The 22,035-nt window shown below is 36.6% G+C and overlaps 1 protein-coding gene across 2 annotated transcripts in view; it reads left to right on the top strand.

The window, feature by feature from the left end:
- rasa2.L (RAS p21 protein activator 2 L homeolog) overlaps positions 1–22,035 on the top strand; it is a 68,057-nt gene that overhangs the window by 5,757 nt on the left and 40,265 nt on the right. The window contains exons 1-3 of one of the 2 annotated variants that reach the window (XM_041563484.1): positions 637–979; positions 10,139–10,256; positions 12,810–12,913. In XM_041563484.1, coding sequence (XP_041419418.1) covers positions 10,180–10,256; positions 12,810–12,913 — 181 coding nt within the window. In that variant the 5' untranslated portion in view covers positions 637–979; positions 10,139–10,179. Of the gene's footprint in view, positions 1–636; positions 980–10,138; positions 10,257–12,809; positions 12,914–22,035 lie in introns of those variants that run through there. The other variant, XM_018263950.2, reaches the window with a different exon arrangement.

The raw sequence follows: 22,035 nt of genomic DNA on the forward strand, positions 1-22,035 counted from the left end.
AGCCTTTTTTTCACATGAATTTGGAGTGCAGGTCCATCTATAAGAATTTTATATATATATATATATATATATATATAATTTTAGAATACTTAAAGGAGTGGTTCATCTTAAAGTTACAGTATGGCTAATTTTACGCATCTTTTCAATTGGCCTTCATTTTGTCTTTTTTTTTTTTTTTTAAATAGTTTTTGATGTATTTGCTTTCTTTTTCTGACTCTTTCCGGCTTTCAAATGAGGCTCGCTGTCCCCATCTACAAAAACAAATGACTTGTAAGGCTACAAATATATTGTTATTGCTACTTTTTATTACTCATATTTTAGTTTCTGATTAAAGGGGTTGTTCACCACCCAAACACATTTTTCAGTTCAATTGTTTTCATATTGTTCACCACAAATAGAGAAAGTTTTGTTAGGTGAACAACCCCTTTAAAATAAGTGCATTGTTGCTAGGGTAATTTGGGCAACAGCAGCCACATTGCCGAAACTGCAAACAGCAGAGCTGCTGAAAACCAGTTGTAAGTTGTATAAAAATATTACTTGTTTGACTTCTTACATATAAAAATATTGTAAGAAAAGGAGCAGACGTCAGTGTGTCTGCTTCATTTCTCTACAATCATTTTCTCTTAAAATTCATTATGATATGGCTTTGTATTTGGTTCAGGATTTTTCTGAATCTGGGCAATTTAAATAGGCAATGAAAACTTGTATTCAGTACATCCCTCATAATTTCACTGCGTCCAGTGACATGACTTTAGGTGTTCATACAAACTTTGTGCCTCTTTTCAGAACCGGCCCTTTAAATAACCCCTAAAGAGCTTTCCAACCACTAGCCCTCCAGCTACAATTGCCAATGTAGTCACATGATCGGTATGGATACTTATGGCTAATGGAACATGATGGTCACTCAGAGCCTTAGTGGAGCCCAGCCTGAAGGCCACTTAGGGACATTTTGAATGAAACATATAGAACATCCATTATGGTAAGATTTTGGGTGAACGCTTATTTAAAGTATAGATATTCTTCGGATTTTGGCCGATACAGCAATGCTTCATATGTTTGTAACCTGGTTATGGGCTAATGGGGTCCCTGGCTAAATGTTAGGCCTCAAGTGGGTGTTCGAACTGAACAAATCAGAGACCACTGCTCTAGTGCATTAGGCATTTCTCGCAAATTTAGTTGGAGGAAGTTATATCTGCACCCTCTAGATCATGCGACTGCCGCTAGTCACACAATTTCGGTACCAGATACAATGGTTCCTCCCTAGTAGAATCACACAAATTATGTTTTCTGATCAGTGGTTGTGGCAAAGTTTTTGTAATCGTATAATTATTTTATCACACAAACCTGGGGGAATTTTGGTTCCCCCGTATTTGTTAGTAATTATTTTTTGGGCTTCCCCTACTAATGAAATATTGATAAAAACTAAACTCTCTTGTGGGTTGATGATGAAGTGGTATTTATGTTGTTTACTTTTGTTACCAATGTGTTATTTTTTTGTATATGTAATATTATTACAGTGCAGCAAACCAATAATCAGTTGGCTTATGAATAAAGGTAGTCATTTTACATCAATGGAATTCATTTGCATATATGCTTGGCTAAAAAAATAGTCTTGGATATGCTTGTTAAAATTACACACAAATAAGGTAGTGCTCATAGTAATGCTAATTTATTTTCGGTAATTAGTCCCACTTCATTAAAAAAAAAAAAAAATACAGGTTCCCTAAAAAAAAAAAATCAAACTTCTAAATATTCCATACAAAGTAGGGTATAATTCAATAAATATACTAATAAACATTGCTAATAAACATATTAATCCATAAATGTTGATAGACCATAAGACATTAGATCTCTCTCTCTCTCTTTATTGTCATAAGAATATGCTTTTAAAAACCACATAAAGTATTTATTTGATACGTAAAGGGGTTGTTCTCCTCTGTGTTAACGTTTAGTATGATGTAGAGAGTGATATTCTGAGACAATTTGCAATTGCTTTTCATTTTTTTATTATTTGTGTTTTTTGTTATTTCGATGTTTTATTCAGCAGCTCTCCAATTTTCAATTTCAGCAATCCGGTTGCTAAGGTCCAAATTACCCTAGCAGCCATGTATTGATTTGAATAAGATAATGGAATATGAATAGGAGAGGGTCTGAATAGAAGGATGAGTAATAAAAAGTAGCAATAACAATACATTTGTAGCTTTACAGAGCATTTGTTTTTAGATTGGGTCAGTGAGCCCCATTTGAAAGCTGGAAAGAGTCTTAAGAAAAAGGCAGATAATTAAAAAAAAAAACTAAAAAATAATGAAGACCAGTCAAAAAATTCTTAGAACTTGCCACTCTATAACATACTAAAATTTAACTTAAAGGTGAACCACCCCTTTAATAATAATTACCTGACAGGAAACCTTAATGAGAACTAAACTATAAAAATTTGTATGACTATAAATTTCATATTTTATATACTGAACTTATTGTTTCAGCCTAAAGTTTCAACTTCTTAATAGCAGCAATGATCCAGGACTTCAAACTTGTCACAGGGGGGTCGCCATCTTGAAAAGTGTCTGTGACACTCACATGCTCAATTGGCTCGTAGCAGCTGCTGAGAATCTAAGCTTAGGGGTTGTCTCAAATTATCAAGCAGAAAATGTGGTTGGTCTGTAATATAAGCTGATGCTACATGGCTGATTATTAAATTCTGATGCTAATTGCACTGGTTTCTGAGCTGCCATGTAGTAATTATCTGTATCAGCCTTATATTTCTATTCTATGTGTACTGTATATTGTGAGTGGGTCCCTAAGCTCAGTAAGTGACAGCAGCACAGAGCATGTGCAGTCAATCAGCAGAAAAGAAGATGGGGAGCTACTGGCGCATCTTTGAAGACACAGATCTTTACTGCTAAATGGCTGTGGTTGCCTTGGCTGGTATAGAAACCTAAAACATAATGTGCAACATTTGTACCCTACTTCTTTAGTTAGGCTTTAGTTCTCCTTTAAGGGTAACTCTGCTGTGCCTCTTAAATGGAGCGTTTCCCTTGCAGGAATGGCTTCTCTCACATGTTGCCTGTGGAAGTGTAATAGGGAGCAAGTAAATATGAACAGGCCAACAACTAGCCTTTCTGTATAATGGGGTTCCGGATAACGGATCCTGTACCTGTGAATTTCTAGTAAAAAGTAGTGATACCAGGGATATTTGGGCCACAGAGAGTTTAACTTCTGCCTGCCAATACTAATCTGACAAAATGGCTATTTAATTAAATAGTTTTGGGAGCTAGGATTCTTATTCAAATACTTCTATTGTGTATATTTTTAGCTTCTATTTAATTAAACAGTATTAATACTCTGTACCTTATTCATTATAGAGAGAGAGTGAGGTTTATGTCTTTCATTATGTTCACTCTGTTAATAAGTGGTGACTCGTGCACTTGTTTAGGAACTTTAGGGAATAAAGAGATTGGTTATTAAACTTAAATTTGCATTCCAAGATTTCCATGATTACTACCTACTGTAATTGCATTGCTTTATTATGTTTTGTAAATATTTACTAAATACTGCTGAAATATGTGCAATTAGGATCCTTTAGCTCCTTTGTGGCTGCTCTTGCTGTATTATGTTGATTTATAAGGATGGCTATCTTTTATAAACAGCAAGATTAAACACAGGATAACTTTTCAATTGGCCTTCATTTTTTTTATTTTTGTTTAATTATTTGCCTTCTGATACTTTCCAGTTTTCAAATGGGGTCACTGACCCCATCTACAAACAAATACTCTATAAGGCTACAGATGTATTGTTATTGCTACTTTTGACTACTCTTCTTTCTATTCAGGCCCTCTCCTATTGATATTCCAGTCTCTTATTCAAGTCTAGCGACCAGTTTGCTGAAATAAGCTGCTGAATAAAAATCTAAATAACTCAAAAACCACAAATAATAATAAATGAAAAACAATTGTAAATTTTCTCAAAATATCACTCTACATCATACTAAAGGTTAATTTAAAAGTGAACAACCCCTTTAACTGATATTGCAACAGGACCCTTTATCTGGAAGCTTGTTATCCAAAAAGCTCCAAATTACCATAAACCCATCTCCCATAGAATTCATTATACTGTAAGTAGGTAATTCTAGTTTTTTTAAAACAATTTATTTTTTCTTTCTAATAATAAAACAGTACCTTGTACTTGACGGAAGCTCCAAATTGGTGGCAAAACAATTCTGTTGTGTTTATTTAGTGTTTTTTATAGACTTAAGATATGGTGATCCAACTTATGGAAAGACCCCTTATCTGGAAGATCTTATACCTGTACCAGAATTCATTATTGAAGTTGAGTTAAGAATGACTTTGAAAGAATTCTCAAAAACCGCGTGTTAATGCCAGTACCTCTCTTCATTGACAAAATAAAATGTGCTTTATTGAAATACCGCACAGCCCACTTCTCTGAGTTTTTGCGCAATCTCTTTCCTTTTTAACAGGAAGTTGCTGTGAAACTGTCCTAAATACCAAGCTCACACAACAATTTCAGTTTTGTTTCTTACAAAGAAAAAAAATTCTGCAGCTTGTCATTGAGGTGGGGTTTTATACTCAACACAGATTGTGGGTAAAAGACAATCGTAGAAGAAGAAAAAAAGATTGTGGTTTCCGTTTGAGATTGAAGTTACACAGAAGCACAAAAGGCTTCATTTGTTTCCGAGCGTCTGTCTCTTACAGCAGCTCTTATCATTCACAAGGAAGGGCCATTTATTTCCTTTCCACAAAGTCTTTTTGTTAAATAGAAAAAATACATCTTTTCAGTTTTTTTGTACTGGGCAGCTGTATTTGTTTTGTTTTGTTTTTTGGTATATTTTTTCTTCATTCAAAAATTATAAGTAATTAAACATACCTTCAAATTTCCATAAATACACACATCCCAATTTAAAGTGGACCCGTCACCCAGACACAAAAATCTGTATAATAAAAGTCCTTTTCAAATTAAACATGAAATCCAATTTCTATTTTTTATTAAAGCATTCATAGCTGTTGTAAACTCATTTAAAAATCTTAGCTGTCAATCAAATATTGTCTGCCCCGCCTCTATGCCTAGGCATAGAGGCGGGGCAGACAATTACTTTCACTTTCCATTCAGCCTTTCCTAGATGTCACTGCTCTCCCCACATTCCCCCAGTTCTCTTAACCATTTAATTGTGTAGCCAGTGCATGGGATGGACATCAGCTCCCCCATTCTGGTGCACAAACAAGATTCTGAGATGATACAAGACTTGTCTTAATAACGGTGTCCACAAAATGGCTCCTGCCTGCTTGTTATAATTATGAATTCCCAGACTGAAGGAAACAAGATTCAAATAATTTATATAGTGCAATTAAACTTCATTTTGCTTGACTAATGTGATAAAATAAGATTTTGAATATTTTTTTCCGGTGACGGGTCCACTTAATTTACCTTGATTGGTTCTTTCTAGTTTAACACTGGCCTGTGCTTTAAAGTTTTTTAGAACTATCACTTCAAATATAGGGTTGTTTTATGAAAGAAAATGTAATTCTAAGCAACTTTCCAATACGCTTTAAAGGAGAAGGAAAGGTTGAAATAAAGTAAGCTTTATCAGAAAGGTCTATATAAATACACCAGTAAACCATCAAAATAATGCTGCTCTGAGTCCTCTGTCAAAAGAAACACTGCTTTTCTTTCCTTCTATTGTGTACACATGGGCTTCTGTATCAGACTTCCTGTTTTCAGCTTAATCCTCAAGGGCTTGAGCATGCTCAGTTTGCTTCTCTCCCCCCCTCTCTTTTTCCCCCTCCCTGCTTAGATCTGAACCCAGAGCTATGAGTGAGCAGGGAGAGACTCAGGCAGGAAGTGGTCACACCAAGATAATATGGCAGCTGCTATCCTAAACAAACAGAGAGCTTCTAGAGCTGTTTACTTGGGTATGGTAAAGCATTCAGCAGAAAAAATATAGTGGTATAGCGTGCACTATTGTGGCTAATCCATTTTCAATAAACTGCTTTGGTAGCTTTCCTTATCCTTTAAAGCAGTTTTAAAGTTGTTGGTTTTGTAACAGAAGTTAACTCTCCTCCAAGCAAGACTTTTATTGCCACAATGTTAGAAAAATACCTCAGTGTAAGGGGAGTTCAAATAGTCAGTCCACACAGGGCAATATAGGTTCTGGGATTTCACTCCGGCTCCCAGGGCACTCTCAAAAATTGATTTCAAACAAAATTAAGCCAGTGAACCACTAATTAAAAGTCAAAATTATTTTGACATAATAAAAAATTGGTACATACTGACCCTTAAATAATCCACCTTATGCGTTTCGTACCCTCCGGTCATATTTCGACACTTATAATTAAGTACCGGAGGGTATGAGATGCGTAAATTGGATTATGTAAGGGTCAATATGTACCAATTTTTTATTATGTCAGCTTAATAAAAACCTTTTAACTTTTAATTAGTGATTCACTGGCTTAATTTTGTTTATAATCAGTTTTATTGCCACAATGCCTTCAATGTTTCTATGCAGGCCTGTTATTCGTAGAAAGGGATAGCAATTTCTTTTGCAAATCATTTAAAGGGAGGGTATGCAGTTTGATCACAGTTCCTCACTGGGCCCCCTTTGTCTTGGCTATATACCCCCGTACACTTCATAACCCCTTAAGGTCGAGGTCACACAGGGCGTTGTTTTTAAAACCACATATACAACCGAAAATACATTTAGCTGAAATATGCCGTGTACTGTATTTTCAATATGCTGGCCAAACTCTCGTGAGATGGATTGAGCATAGGTATGGGATCTGTTATCCGGAAACCCATTATCCAGAAAGTTCCAAATTACGGAAAGACCGTCTCCCCTTGACTCCATTATAATCAAATAATCCGAATTTTTAAAAATGATTTCCTTTTTCTCTGTTATAATAAAAGAGTACTTTGTACTTGATCCAAACTAAGATATAATTAATCCTTATTGGAAGCAAAACCAGCCTATTGGGTTTATTTAATGTTTACATAATTTTCTAGTAGTCTTAAAGTGTGAAGATCCAAATTACGGAAAGACCCATTATCCGGAAAGCCCCAGGTCCCGAGCATTCTGGATAACAGGTCCCATACCTGTGTAGAACGAGTTGTCCATGTCTTATTAGATCCTCATGTATTATACACAGTAGCAACACTTGCCTTTTGGTTCCCTATAATGAGTTTAGATAAATTAACCATTTAAGCAACACTTATGTGCAGCAATGAAAGTTGGTTTGATTGGCAGTCGCTAAATGCTGACAATTACATCACGTCAATCAGACTGTTGTTTGCCCACCTTATCATGTGTATAAAATGCATTTTCAATATTGAATTGTTACTTTGAGAAAGGCCTGGGAACAGGCCGAAACGTCAGTCTGTAACTTCTACAATAAATCATTTTTTCCTTTTAAGAAGTCCTGAGAGTGCGGACCTTATTGTATTTTGGTATATACATACATATATATATATATATACATACATATACACACACATTTGCGGCGTTGTATGCTGGTGGCGTAATTGATGATCAGTACGGCTACATTTTGCATGTAAATTGCTTTTGCATTTGGCTTTTTTTCCACAAAAGTTTACTAAAATTCTTCTGACGAAATTGTGGGGATCGAGAAAAACCATAAATGCATGTTGGGAAAAGAAGATTACAGGCAGAAAAATGCACATTATCATACGTGTGTGGTTTCATTGGCGTATGCAACACTCTACGAAGCGTTTTTAAAATGCCCCATGTGACCTTGCCCTTAAAGCAAAACATAAATTAAAAGTGGCTGCTTGATTTTACAGTGACCCACTTACTAATAATGAACGTACACCAAATCTTTAAACTAAATAGACGGTTAGCAATCATTTTTACTTGCTTGTTGCAAATAGCATTAGATTCTTTGTAGCCATGCAGTATGCAGCGACATGAAGGCTTAGTTTGTCATGCAGCATGAGGATATTGTGTCCTATTTTAAAATAGAACTAAACCCTAAAAATGTGTCTAAAAATGCCATATTTATATGATGACCTTATTGGACCAGTCTAAAGTTTCAGCTTCTCAATATCAGCAATGATCCAGGACTTTAAAATTGTCACAGGGTGTCACCATCCTAGAAAGTGTCTTCGACACTCCCATGCTCAGTGGGCTATGAGCAGCTGTTGGGAAGCTGAGCTTAGGGGTCGTCGCTACAAGGCTGATTATTAAATTATTATTAATAAATTATTACGTTATTATTATTTCTCCTACTTAATGTAACTGAATCAGTCTCAGTGGGGCTTGGCTTTTAATATTTAGTGCTGTTTTTAGATTTTCCAGGGAGCTGTTATCTTGTGTTAGGAGGCTGCTATCTCGTTACCTTCTCATTGTTCTGTTGTTGGACTGCTATCACTCCAACTTTCAGTAAAAAGTGATTGAAGTTTATCAGAGCACAGGTCACATGACTGGAGGCAGCTGGGAAATTGACAATATGTCTAGCTCCATGTCAGATTTCAAAATGGAATATAAAAAAATCTGTTTGCTCTTTTGAGAAATGGATTTCAGTGCAGAATTCTGCTGGAGCAGCACTATTAACTGATGTGTTTTGAAAAAAATGTATTCCCATGACAGTATGCCTTTAAGCTTTAGTTCTGTAAATGACAAGTAAACTAAAAAAGCAGTGCTGTGGATTCAGTACATAAATCCTTTGAATCCTCCATTTATGGTACCTCTGACTCCTCTGTTATTAAAGGAACAGTAAAACCACAAACCAAAAGTGTATCAAAGTATTGAAAATATACTGTTGCTCTGTACTGGTAAAAAACTGTGTGTATGCTTCAGAAGACTACTATAGTTTATATAAACAAGCTGCTGTGTAGTCATGGGGGCAGCCATACACGCTGCTAGAAAAAAGAAGAGGCACAGGATACATAGCAGATAACTGATAAAACACCATTGTATTGGTCAGGGCGAATCTGTTATGGGATATGTAACCTTCTTTTTCCAGCAGCTTGAATGGCTGCCCCCATGGCTACACAGCAGCTTGTTTATATAAACTATAGTAGTCTTTCTGAAGCAAACACATCAGTTTTACCAGTGCATTCTAACAGTGTATTATATGTGTTAATGACTTTAGAACACTTTCATTTTTTGGTGTTACTGTTCCTAATGTAATTTCCATGTTGATTAAAAGAAGTTAAGTTCACAACATACAAGGCATTTTATCACTGGCAAAGCTCAAAAATATAAACCATATGCTTTGGTAATCTATACCAAAGTCAAAGTTAAACTACACAATTGGAAAACCTGAAACAATTTATATATCAATTGAACCTAGCATAGAGTGGTAGATTAGCTGTTAAATACAATCAACAATTAACTAAAGTATTGTTCTTAGAAACAGAATTTCTTCTGCCATATTGTCCTTCACAAAAGCTTTTAAATCTGATTTGTTCACAGCTCTGTCAAAAAGACCAGCATTAACATTTCACCCTGTGTCATTTCTCCCCTTCTTTATTGCAGCAGAGCACAGATATATTACATATATTTTATAAAGCTACAATGTAGACAAATCTTTGGGCATTTCAGTTTTATATTTTTGCTTTAGTAGGCTTTGCATATAGTTATGTCTTTTCCTCCTTAGAGGAGAAGGAAAGCTCCAAGACAGTTTATTGGCAACAGATTAGCCACAATAGTGCAAGCTAGAACGCTATATTTATTCAGCAGAATGCTTTACCATACCTGAGTAAACAGCTGTAGACACTGTCTCTGTTTGTTTAGGACAGAAGCTGCCATATAAACTTGGTGTGACATCACTTCCTACCTGAGTCTCTCCCTGCTCACTTACAGCTCTGAGCTCAGATTACAGCAGGGATGGGAGGAGGTAGGGGGAGAGGAGTAAACTGAGCATGCTCCAGCCCTGCCCTGGAGGTTTATGCTGAAAACAGGAAGTCTGATACAGAAGCCCATGAGTACACAATAGAAGGAAAGAAATGCTGTGTTTCTTTTGACAGAGGACTCAGAGCAGCATTACTTTGAGGGTTTACCGGTGTATTTATATAGACCTTTCTGATAAAGCTTACTTAATTTTAGCCTTTCCTTCTCCTTTAATAAAGAAGCCTAATGATACATCTGTTGCTGTTATCTCTTCACTTTTAGGTGACGCAAAGCAATTGCTACCATATTCAGGCCCAAACAAAATGAGAGACTGCTTTTGCACTGTGAATTTGGACCAAGAAGAAATTTTTCGCACAAAAGTAGTTGAGAAATCTTTAACGTAAGTAACTTATTGTGTGAAAGGATAAATAACATGCACGTGTATTTTTAAAAATGTTTATCTTTTTTTCATTTTTTATTTTTTTACATTTTTGTGTGATATTAAGACATTTTAAAAGTTTATATAAATAGGCTTACTTATTATTCAAATTAAGTAAATGTAAACCGTGCTTAATAAAAAAAAAATATTACAATTTAACTTGAATGGGGTTCAAAAAATGAAGAAGCTTTTGGTGCTTATGATATTACTTTACTCACTGTAGTGTACATGGGCCATTGACATGTGCATGTTGGCTTATCTGAGGGGAGCAAGAAAGTGCTTTAGTGAAATATTACCAAGCTTAAATCTAATGATCTAAAACTAAAAATTACTGCTTAATGTGCTTGTGTCAAATAAAGCATATTTTTACATGGTTGCTTATTTGTAAGCAGAAAATGAAAGGCATTAAAATTCTGACACAAAGAGCATCCGCTTTCATTTGAAATGCAGACTGCAGAGGAAATTGTGGGTATGAAATAAACTGACAGCACTTGTTAAATGCAATGAATCAGATGATTCTGTCTGTTTTATTAATGTGGGATTTTGTGTGTATGTTTAACTACTGTAGTGGTAAAACACTGTATATGTAAGTGCAACACTGACTAGTAAGACAATGATGCCACGTTACTACAGATAGCCATAGACTTAACAAATTACAATCTTTAATTGAAAAAGATCTTTTCAAGAAAGATTGTTTGTTTCAATACACAGGTGTAAAGCTGAATCGTCGTATACAGGTAGATACAATAGAATTCTACCTGTATCTGATGATTCAGCACTAACTGGCGATGTTTGGGTGCCTTCAAAGATCAGAATTTTCCATCCAGCTCGATCGACGAGCCAACCGATATCCAAGTCTTCTGCCAATATCGGTCGGCTCGTTTTCCACCATACATGCACCAAAGATCATATGAAAATTAGTCTTGTACGATATTATCTGTGCGTCTATGGCCACCTTAAAATAGGATTTTGGGCAATTGGACTATGGTATAATTGTAATAGGTACAGTGGGCAGCACTTCTGCCTTGTGGAGCTGGGGTTCTATGTTTGATTCCTTTTGCCAGGAGTATGTATGCTTTCCCAGTCTCTGCATGTATTTCCTCTGTCTACTCTGGTTTCCTTCAATACTCCAAAAATATAAGGGCAGGCTCCTGAATAACATACCCCTATTATGTGTTTGTGTTAGGGACCTTAGACTGCAAACTCTGTTGGGCCAGAGACTGATGAGAAGTGCTGCGGATATGTGTTGGCACTATGAAAATACCAGGAAATTAATCGCTGCTATTGAAAACCAGACTGACCATTATATATACAATTTTGGTGTAATTATAGACATTATACCATATAAAAGACACCAGCAGCGGCTGTATGGGCAAGGTGTGGGAGTGTTGTGGGTATATTTGTGTGGTCTATTAGATGTGGATTTTTTTTAATGCATAAATCATAACTGGGGTATTGTATTACATAGTTGGCTGGACCCACTGCGTAGGTAGTCTTGCAAGGCAGTGTATTAAGTTGTGTGAGTTTTGATAGTTGCCCTTGAGATTGCTAAAACATTGCTAATCAGAAATAGCGGGTTATTTATAAGCAATGATTGCCCCAGAATTTCATTGTAATTGCACAAATTTGTGCTTATTGAAAGTTCAGACTTTGCTACCTTACATACATATAGTTTGTGCCTGTTTGTAAATCTGACACACAATGTATCTGCGTTATTAAAGTCATCATGTGGATGGGGTAGGCAGATATTTGCATGGCTTTCAGTTGCCTGAAGCCCTTTGGATGCAAAAAGATGAGCTTGGTTGTTATGGTGACTGGCAGGTGAAAGGTATATTGTACAGAGTTACCTTACATCTCTGTGCAATATACCATGTACCTCTGTGACTTTGATAGGGCCAGTCATGACATTTGGCCGAACCCCTGAATCCTTCGCGAAAGATTCGGCCGAATACTGAACCAAATCCGAATCCTAATTTGCATATGCAAATTAGGGGTGGGAAGGTGAAAACATTTTTTACTTCCGTGTTTTATGACAGTCATGTGATTTCCCTCCCCACCTCTAATTTGCATATGCAAATTACGATTAGGGTTCGGTTCGGCCGGGAAGAAGGATTATTCCGAATCCTGCTAAAAAAAAGGCCCGAACCGAATCCTGTATTCAGTGCATCCCTAGTTCGAGGCATCAAAGATCAATTTATTGCATTTTGCACCCAATCGAAAATTCAATGCAGCAAAGTATAATATAATGCATGCAGAGCTGCATTATAACTATTGTTAAATGAAAAGCTAAATACATAAGGGCAAATAAAATAATCTATGGGCTAAAAAGCAACGAATTAAAAGACATGGAGTATAATGAAGTTAGATTTGCTTATTTCTCTGTCTCAAAGTCTGATGTCTTATTGCCTTGTCGATTGGTGCTATGCGTGGTTCACTCTAGCTGTATTTTTCATATTTACTGTTATGAATTGTTATGCATTTTTTTTTCACATTATCTCTTTCTCTCTTCTTTAGCCCGTTTTATGGTGAAGATTTTTATTTTGAGATCCCCAGGACATTCCACAACTTGTCCTTTTATATCTATGATAAGAATGTAATACAAAGAGATCATCCAATAGGTAAGTAGTTGTTATTGTACCCTGCATAGTTGCAAACAATGCCAATGCATTTCATCTTGTAGGAAAAACTTATTGGGACAATACACTTGGACAGTATGTATTACTGAACATGAATACTATGTTGATTGTTATTGTTTTTTTACACTCAAAAGGACTAGCAAGCACACATATCATTTTAAGTCATACCTGGGTTTTCAGTCACAGCATTCAGTTATGCCTTGATAAAGTACAGGAGTGGGGCCCTTAAAGAAAAGTTCAGTCCCAGGATTACTGAGCTTTGTCGATTAGATTTAAATGTGTACTGTCACTTTAAATGTAGTTATCCATGACTCTGTACTCCACTTTGTATTGTTCAGCAATAATAATCCCACAGTGGCTTGGTGCAATGAGTGTCTCCTGTAGCAAATGACACAGAATGTTCTTCTGCAGAGTCTGTCTGAGGGGAACTAAATTGTACATTCATCCCAGTGTTATATATTGGTTACCTGTATCTCAGTACTGCTGCACACTTACTACTGAGATGTGAAGCAGGAGAGTCTGATACTCATAAACTTGCTTGCAGAGAGCAGGTCTCACTTCGTAACTCTCCATACTGCACTGGAGGCTTGGAAAGGCTCTGACTGAATTTCAGTCTGCTTCCCAAACTGTGCAGGAGGATCTCTGTTGTCTCCCTCACAGCATGCATATACTAACTGGCCTTTCTCAGAACTCTCTAGCAGCTCTCTGCAATCTTTCTCCTCATGCCCTTTTTTCTCTCCCCACCTCTATCTAGAGGATTTCCTTTCTTCCACTTCCTCTGCAGAGCGCAGCCTTCTGGGATCTGTAGACTAATTCACATTATTTTCTACACTGAATAACAGTGACTATTAATCTTTAGAAGAGTCCTTTAATTACACCTCCAAAAAAGCACAACAGGTTGTTTAAATTATATTGAGTTCTGTATAAACAAACTCCTCCCTTCCCTGTTTCATCAGTATTTTCTCTATAGGCACCTGAGGGCACATCCCTTCTGATTTTAATTAACAATAAACTATATTTTTTCCATATCTATATTATCATGTCTTGCTAAACTTTATTCGCTCATTTATTTATTTTTATGCTTGCAATATTAACGATTGCCAGAAAACATTCATAAAATGGAGCAAGTAGGATTTCAGTGGAACTTCTCTTTTATGCATGTGTCATACAGTGACTGAATGTTTTATTATGTTAAGCGTTATTCTCGTTCATGAAACACCTGACGTTAAAATGCATATAAATAATAGGAGGGACTGTGAGTGGATTGTGCAGTGATGCCTGTATTCAAAGAGATGCATAAATGTTTGCAGTAAGTCTTTAGTGGATTTCATACATTTTGGGTTCTCTTTTGTGCTCCAAATTTTGACTAGTGGTCCCCTTGGCTTATGGCATGGGACATTGCACACTGCAAACTATACACACACACACGTTTTTTTGTTTTTTAATTGGTTGTTATTATTATATCGGTCATCCAGCTATTGATGACCAGAGCTCCAGGAAGATTTAGGAAATCAATCATTTAAACAAATTCTACTTTAGGCTGCGGACCCCATTTACTGCTATGGACTTGAAAGCGCTAATCCCAGCAGCTGACACTTCTTATGATGTATACAGACTTGTGCCTTATAAATAATTTCTTAAAACCCCTCTGGTTAAGATTAATGCCATGAGTTGTTTTCATGGCTAAACTTTTGAGTATTTTTACATTAGCAATGGCCTCCTCCTCATTTATTCATATAGCACCAGCAAGTTATTTGCAATAAGAAACACAATGTAATAATTTAGCAAAGAAGTTAAAATTAAATTACTATCAGAACTGCTGATCCAACAGTGCTGAACAATTGACACACCGCGTAGCTCACCACAACATAATTCACCCACTTTCTATTCATTCCTTTGGTATTTTTAGAAGCATATTTATTAAGTGGTGAACTCTAGATTTTCACCCATCGATAAATACAATTCTAAAAATCCCATAAGAATGAAAAGAAGTGGGTGAATTTTTCTGTGATGAGCACTAATCTCACATTTTGAAAAAAATCTGCATCTGTAAAATAGCTTAAAGCAATTGTTAATTTGTTATGGTATGCTGATTTCTAATGAATTGAGGTGCCTCAGATAGGCTTCTTTAAACAGATAGGGAGCATTTGTAAGGAAGGATAGAGTCTGATTTGTTGTGGTAGTGTAATTCAGAGACCGACAAGAGTTTGAGAGGAGAATAACTATAGAATGGATTTGGAGGGTGAAATGTGCTTGAAAGTGTCCAGATTCACAGATTGTGCGTGGATGATCAGTTTGCATTCAAAAATGGCAGATGGGATGATCTTTCTAATAGCCAAGAGACCAGCATCCTTTAGTAGAGGTGAAGAGGAGAGTATAGGACTAGGCCAAGACAGATTGTGGGTACAGATTGTGTGGATATGCAATTCTTTTTTTATTATTGATTGGGTAGACAGATTATTGGCTAGGTCTGAGATTTTTCCTCCGCCACATACAACCTTAAAGGAGAAATCAATGGTAGAATTAAAAAAAAAACCCTACATAGACCCCCCCAGCCTAGCTTCTACCCCGGGCAAATGCCCCTATCTCTTTACTTAACCCTCGGTGCAGCAGAGTTTACGACAGCCATATTCTTCTCTTCGGTAATCTTCGGGAATGAGTGCCGTATTGAGGCATGCGCCGTTGGAGCAATTCTCTGTCTCGAGACAACTGCAGATGCACCGAAAGTCGCGGAAATTACCGAAGCGCCTCTCTCATTCCGAAGAGTACCAAAGAGCCAGAAGATGGCTGCCGTAAATTTGCTGAACAGAATATGCACCGAGGGGTAAGTGAAGAGTTAGGGGCATTTGTCCGGGGTAGCAGCTAGGCGAGAGGGAGGGGGGTCTATGTAGGGTAGGGGGGTAGGGTTTTTTTTTTACTGTAGGGTTGAATTCTCCTTTAAAAAAGCAAATGCATGGGTAAAGTCTTGGTATAGGACAAAATATAGACTTGACACATTGCACCGTAATTGAAGGGGGGTCCACTGTGCTACACTATATGAGAGAATTCCTAAGAGGCTGGAGAAACTATGTAAAGGTGAAGGGGTGATTTAGAGACTTATAGGGACTCTAGTGTAGACAGGGCTGTGGGATTAGAGTGCTGTCGCTGGGCAGGTGTGAGGGGGGCACATAGTATACCTTTAAAAGATATTCCGCACAAAAACATCTGTTTAACGGCGACTAGATCTAAATTTCACTTGAATAATGTGAATATCAGAAAAGTAGTAAAGTCCGCTGTCTTCTTGCAGATGAACGAATTTGCCTGCCAAAACGGATGACTTTGAGCTAATTGCATGTACAAAAATGTATGATTGATATCACTGAGACCTGGTGGGATGAAAAGTGACTGGGCTGTTCATTTACATAGTTTACAGGTTGCTTGACTGTTAGACTAGGTTAGTAATAAAATTATCATTGTGATACAGGTATGGGATACATTATCCGGAAACCTATAATCCAGAAAGCTTCGAATTACGGAAAAGCTGCCTCCCATAGACTGTATTTTATCCACATAATCCTTTTTTTTTTTTTTTTTAAATGATTTCCTTTTTCTCTGCAATAATAAAACAGTACCTTCTACTTAAATCAAACTATGATATAATTAATCCTCATTGGAAGCAAAAACCAGCCTATTGGATCTATTTAATGTTTACATGATTTTCTAGTAAACTTGGAAGTATGAAGTTCCAAATTACAGAAATATCCATTACCCGTATTAACCCAGGTCCCGAGCATTCTAGATAACAGGTCCCATACCTGTATTCTAAAAACTGAAGTGATGCTTCATGACTGAGTCAAGTTGTTTATTATGAGTGACTTTGATTATCCAGACATTAACTGCCTAGCCAAAGTCAGAAAATACACGTTTGTTGCCTAATGGCAACTTTTTATATTGAGTAATTTAGGAAGGACTCTCTTTTGGGTTCTTATAACTAATTAATAATACCAAATTTATCACTAGGATGGGTGACCATTTAGGGAACCGTGATCATAACCTAGTCTCCTTTGAGATTATGTTGCAGAGACAACTGTATAAGGGAATAGTTATTAGTTAAGACCGTAAAAGGAAAGGTTTTGCAGTGAAAAGTAATTTAGATCCAAGAATATTTTCTTCTCTTTTGATTGCCAGACCACTTTACTTATTCAGGTTTCGTTGAGGTATGCCATGATGCCAAAGATTGGTGAATTGCTAATGTGCAATTGTTCAAAATGGGATTTCATTCCATGCCTGAAAACTATAGGCCAGTTACATACCTCCCATCTGTCCCATTTTTCGCAGTATAGTCTTGATTTTAACAGCTCAGCCCCCAGTCCCGGATTGTTACTGAAATGTCCTGACTTTCTCTTTAATCTCCTGCACTGAACAGCCAGAAAAAGATACAAAGTTTTTAAAATGTAACTAGCTTTAGAGCCCAGAATGTGTGGCATGTGCACTTAGATACTTTTGTAACAAATTAAGATAAGCAAAGAAACAATTGTAACTATTTACGATAAGCAGGTCTCTTGGGATAACTGACTTGCAGCTTAAAGGGCAAATTGCCTTCATTAACTGTAATAATACATAAAAACCACAGAAATGTGTTCAAACTTCCATAACCTGCCAAATTTTGTAAAATTAACATAGTAATTAGGGGGGTGTGGCCACAAAATTTCACCGTGCTCCTCGAGGCAAATCTTTATTTCCCTCTTTCAAAATGTTGGAAGGTATGCAGTTAGTTTGATATCAGTGATAGGAACGCTTTTGGAGGGGTAATAAGGAACAAGATACTGTAGTACATTTTAAAACACAGTACTTTGAGTTTGTGCCAGCATTATGTGCAATAGATCTTACTAGACAGTTCAGTTGTTTTCTGTGAGGAGATGAGCTGAAACCTAGACATTGTGGTGACAGTGGATGTGATTGTTTTCATATGTTTGTGTGTTAGAATAAAGAGCTCTTTAGAATTCATCAGTAAATCAGAAAGATCGTCATTGAAAACAGCGGATTGATTTTTCAAGTCAAATTTATTGCCATCTCAACTGTATACAAGTACAAAACTGAAAAACAAGTGTGTAAAGCAGCAATGCAGAGGTAAAGTCGGACCTGTAGTAGTAGTCGCTGCACTTATGTGCTCTGTAAATTTGACTTTTACCAGAAAATTCAAAGCTGCATCTCATTGGTTCAACATTGACTGAATCGGGAAAAAGCTTTTGGGTGAGCCTTGCCCCTATGAGATGTTGCAGTCATTGGATTGGGGATTCTCGGGTTGAACTGATCTGCCCAATTATTGTCAGCTTTAAGGTGGCCATGCACGCACCAATATTTATCATATTAAAGGAAAACTATACCCCCCAAACAATGTAGGTCTCTATAAAAAGATATTGCATAAAACAGCTCATATGTAAAATCCTGCTTCATGTAAATAAACCATTTTCATAATAATATACTTTTCTAGTAGTATGTGCCATTGGGTAATCATAAATAGAAAATTGCCATTTTAAAAAATAAGGGCCGCCCCCTGAGATCGTAAGATTCACTGTGCACACATACAAACCACATGTAAGGTCACATGAGCCAATTAACAGACAGAGTTCTGCCTTTTGCTTCCTCACTTCTTCCTGTTACAGTTAGAATTGAAGTATTTCTGGTCAGGTGATCTCTGAGGCAGCACAGATAGAGTCACGAAATGGTGGCTCAAGGCAAGAGATGTAAAAGGGCAATATTTACTTAAATATATATTCCAGTTTGGTAAGATTCTTTAATATGCCACTTACTATGATATGAACTATCTGTTGCTTAAGTGTTCATTTTGGGGGTATAGTTTTCCTTTAAAGATTTTTTGTATGATAATCTGTGTATGTGTAGTGGCAGACAAGCAGACCAATATTGGTAAAAAGCCATGGATGTCAATCATCTCATCCATAGGGCAGGACTGAAAATTTTGATCGGGCACCTTTGAAGGGGCCGAGCATCGTAACATTAAAGGGCACCTCTAAAAATGTTATCCCCAACCAAAGGAGCGGGCTAAGGCTAAAGAATTATTTTTGTTTTTACCTGCATATCTAATGATTCAGCTCTTAGGACAGCGACAAATCTTCTCTACTGCGGGCGACTAATCTCCCCAAAATGCCTTCCCGCTGGCACCATGCCATACGTATCGCTTCGGGTTTGCGCAGTCGCTCGAAGTTGCCTCACGGGGAAACTTTGAGTGACTTTGGAAAACAAATTGATGCGTATGCCATCCTCCGGGCGATTCTCATTCTTGCCAGCGGGAAGGGATTTTAGTCTCCCTTAGTAGCAAAGATTTGTTACTTGGCAACTAATCTCCCCTTGTGCCACCACCCTTAACGTTATAAGAGTGGATGAAAGATCTTTCGTACGACCAATGGGCATGGGAATGATTGTAATTGTAGCGTGTATGGCCATCTTTAGACTTCAGTATGGAAATGTTGGGTGTCGCAAAAAAGTTCCAACAACAAATAAAAGGAAGAAAGAAGTAGCGATTTGTGTTTAAAATGTTTGTTACTGTTAACAAATTTCAAATAAAAATGTATTGTGTTTTTTTGACTCAGATTTTCAGGTTCTTTAGTTACAGAGACCACTTAAAGGAACATTTACATCTAAAAAGGAAATTGTTGAAACTGCTATATTTGCCTCAGAAACGCTATTTTTTTTTTTTTTTTTTAAATAAATAAGTAGTGTAGCAATCGGGGTAGCCATTCAAAGGAGAAAAGGTTTAGGTTACACAGCAGATAGAACAGTTATCTGTTATCCACTATTTAACCTGTGCCATATAGATTTTTTTCCAATTTCTTCCTTTGCTACACAGCCACTTGTTTACATGGAAAGACCTACTGGTAAATAAAGCATTAGATTATTATATGATCCCCTTATATATTAATACATAGTTATCATATCTCCCCTTAAACGCCTCTTCTCCAGCGTGAACATGCCCAATTTGGCAGGTCTTTCCTCATAGCTAAGATTTCCCATACCTTTTACCAGCTTAGTTGCCCTACTCTGTACCCTCTCTAATACAATAATGTCCTGTTTTAGTGATGTGGACCAAAACTGTACGGCATGTTCTAGATGGGGCCTTACCAGTGCTCTATACAGTGGAAGAATGACCCCCTCCTCCCGTGAATAAATGCCCCTTTTAATACAGCTCAAGACCTTATTTGCCCTTGATGCTGCTGACATTGCTTGTTGCAGCCAAGTGTATCATCTACAAGGACTCCAATGTCTTTTTCTATAATGGATTTGCCTAGTACAGTCCCATTAAGGGTATAAGTGGCTTGGATATTTTTACATCCCAGGTGCATGACTTTACATTTATCAACATTGAATCTCATTTGCCATTTAGCTGCCCAGATTGCCAGTTTGTCAAGATCATGACACATCCTGGATGGAATTAATTGGGCTGGATAGTTTTCTGTCATCTGCAAACACTGATACATTACTTAAATTACCCTCCTCCTAGTTGTGTTTCTGAAGTAAACACAGCAGTTCTACTAGTGCAGGGCAACAGTACATGATCTTTTCATTACTTTAAAACACTTTCATTTTTGGTGTTACTGTTCCTATAAGTAACTACAATGGAATTATGAATCCTGTCCCTGACAATTAAGATTGGTAAACCAAGTGTCACATTGTACTTTTTATGTCCTCAAAATTGTGTGATGTCTCTAGTGTAGTCTGCCTTTGAGAATTATTTCTCTGTAGTACCAAAGAAAAAAAGAATAAATAAAAGAAATAGAGCAGATATGAGGGCACTACCTCAGCTCTTGTGTCTCACCCTGCCCACGCACACAAGCCTATTTTCTTCCTCTAGTTTCCATTATCTTTTTGATCTGCCATAATGACTAATTGCTGCTCACTAGTTCCCTTTAACCATTTCAGACTGATAACTCAGCGTTGACAGTTTTCTCTCAAAATTACTGTTTTATTATTTAAGATCTATACACTTCTTGAATTTGATTTTAATTTACCAAATAAAAGTATAAGAATTTCAGAGTTAAAAATGTGAGCATGTATTAATTATACTGATTTAGTTGGAATGTTTATAGCAGTGCAGTGAAACTTTCCCAGTGTTGAGAGCTATTTATACATTAGATCGTCTGTGTGAGAACCTCATTATATTAACCATTTCAGGATCACTGGATCTTCCACATACTTTGCATGCTTGTTAAAAAGCTTTTTTTCATAATTTTATCTTTCCTCCATGAACATTGTAAAACTAAGTATTGGCCCTTTTTCCTTATGTAAAATTTCTGTGAATGCCTGAATTAGTTCTATGATACATAAAAAAATGATTTCATAATTTAGAGGTATATACTATTATTTTATATGCATAATAACACAAACTACAATGGTATTGAATTAAAAACATTGTAGCACAATTTATTTCAAATAATTACCTTCCCACAAACACTTGGGCAGAAATTTTCTTGAATATTAAAGCTATAATCAACTTCAAACGCAAGGCGATTGGGATTGTTGAACCGGAACAAGATCCACGGTGGGACCAAACTTTGTAAAAGAAAAGTTACTTTATTGATCCATGTTAAAATAGCAAATACAAGCGGGCAGGGAGACCAAGCTTGACGCGTTTCGTGACTACTGTGTCACTTCATCAGAAGCTGGCTGGCCTTGTGATGCATCAGATCGTAGAAAGGGACTCCCCTTGGCCTGACCCGTGGTGTGTGTGTGTGTGTGTACTATCCCCCCCAAGCAAAAAAATTAGACACTAAAATATAAATTAAAAGCTGATGATTTAATTGCAAATACTACAAAGACTTTGTATGAAATGTTGTAACTTTTTGTTTTCTAAAAAAATATATGTCCTTTTTTATTTTATGCCAGCAGTATGTTTAAAAAAAATGTGACAGGGCCTGTTTCTCACTGTTGTTGCATCACCTCTTACTTTAAGAACACTTTGTTAGCTGAGAAGACCAGTTGCTGTAATTTTGACAGTGAAATATGTTGTCCCATTCTTGTGTGATATAGGATTTTAGCCGCTCAACAGTTTGGGGTCTCCTTTGTCATAATTCTTGTTACATAATGCACCAAATCTTTTTAATGGGAGA

This window comes from Xenopus laevis, chromosome 5L (assembly GCF_017654675.1).
Source record: "Xenopus laevis strain J_2021 chromosome 5L, Xenopus_laevis_v10.1, whole genome shotgun sequence".
Classification (NCBI taxonomy): domain Eukaryota; kingdom Metazoa; phylum Chordata; class Amphibia; order Anura; family Pipidae; genus Xenopus; species Xenopus laevis.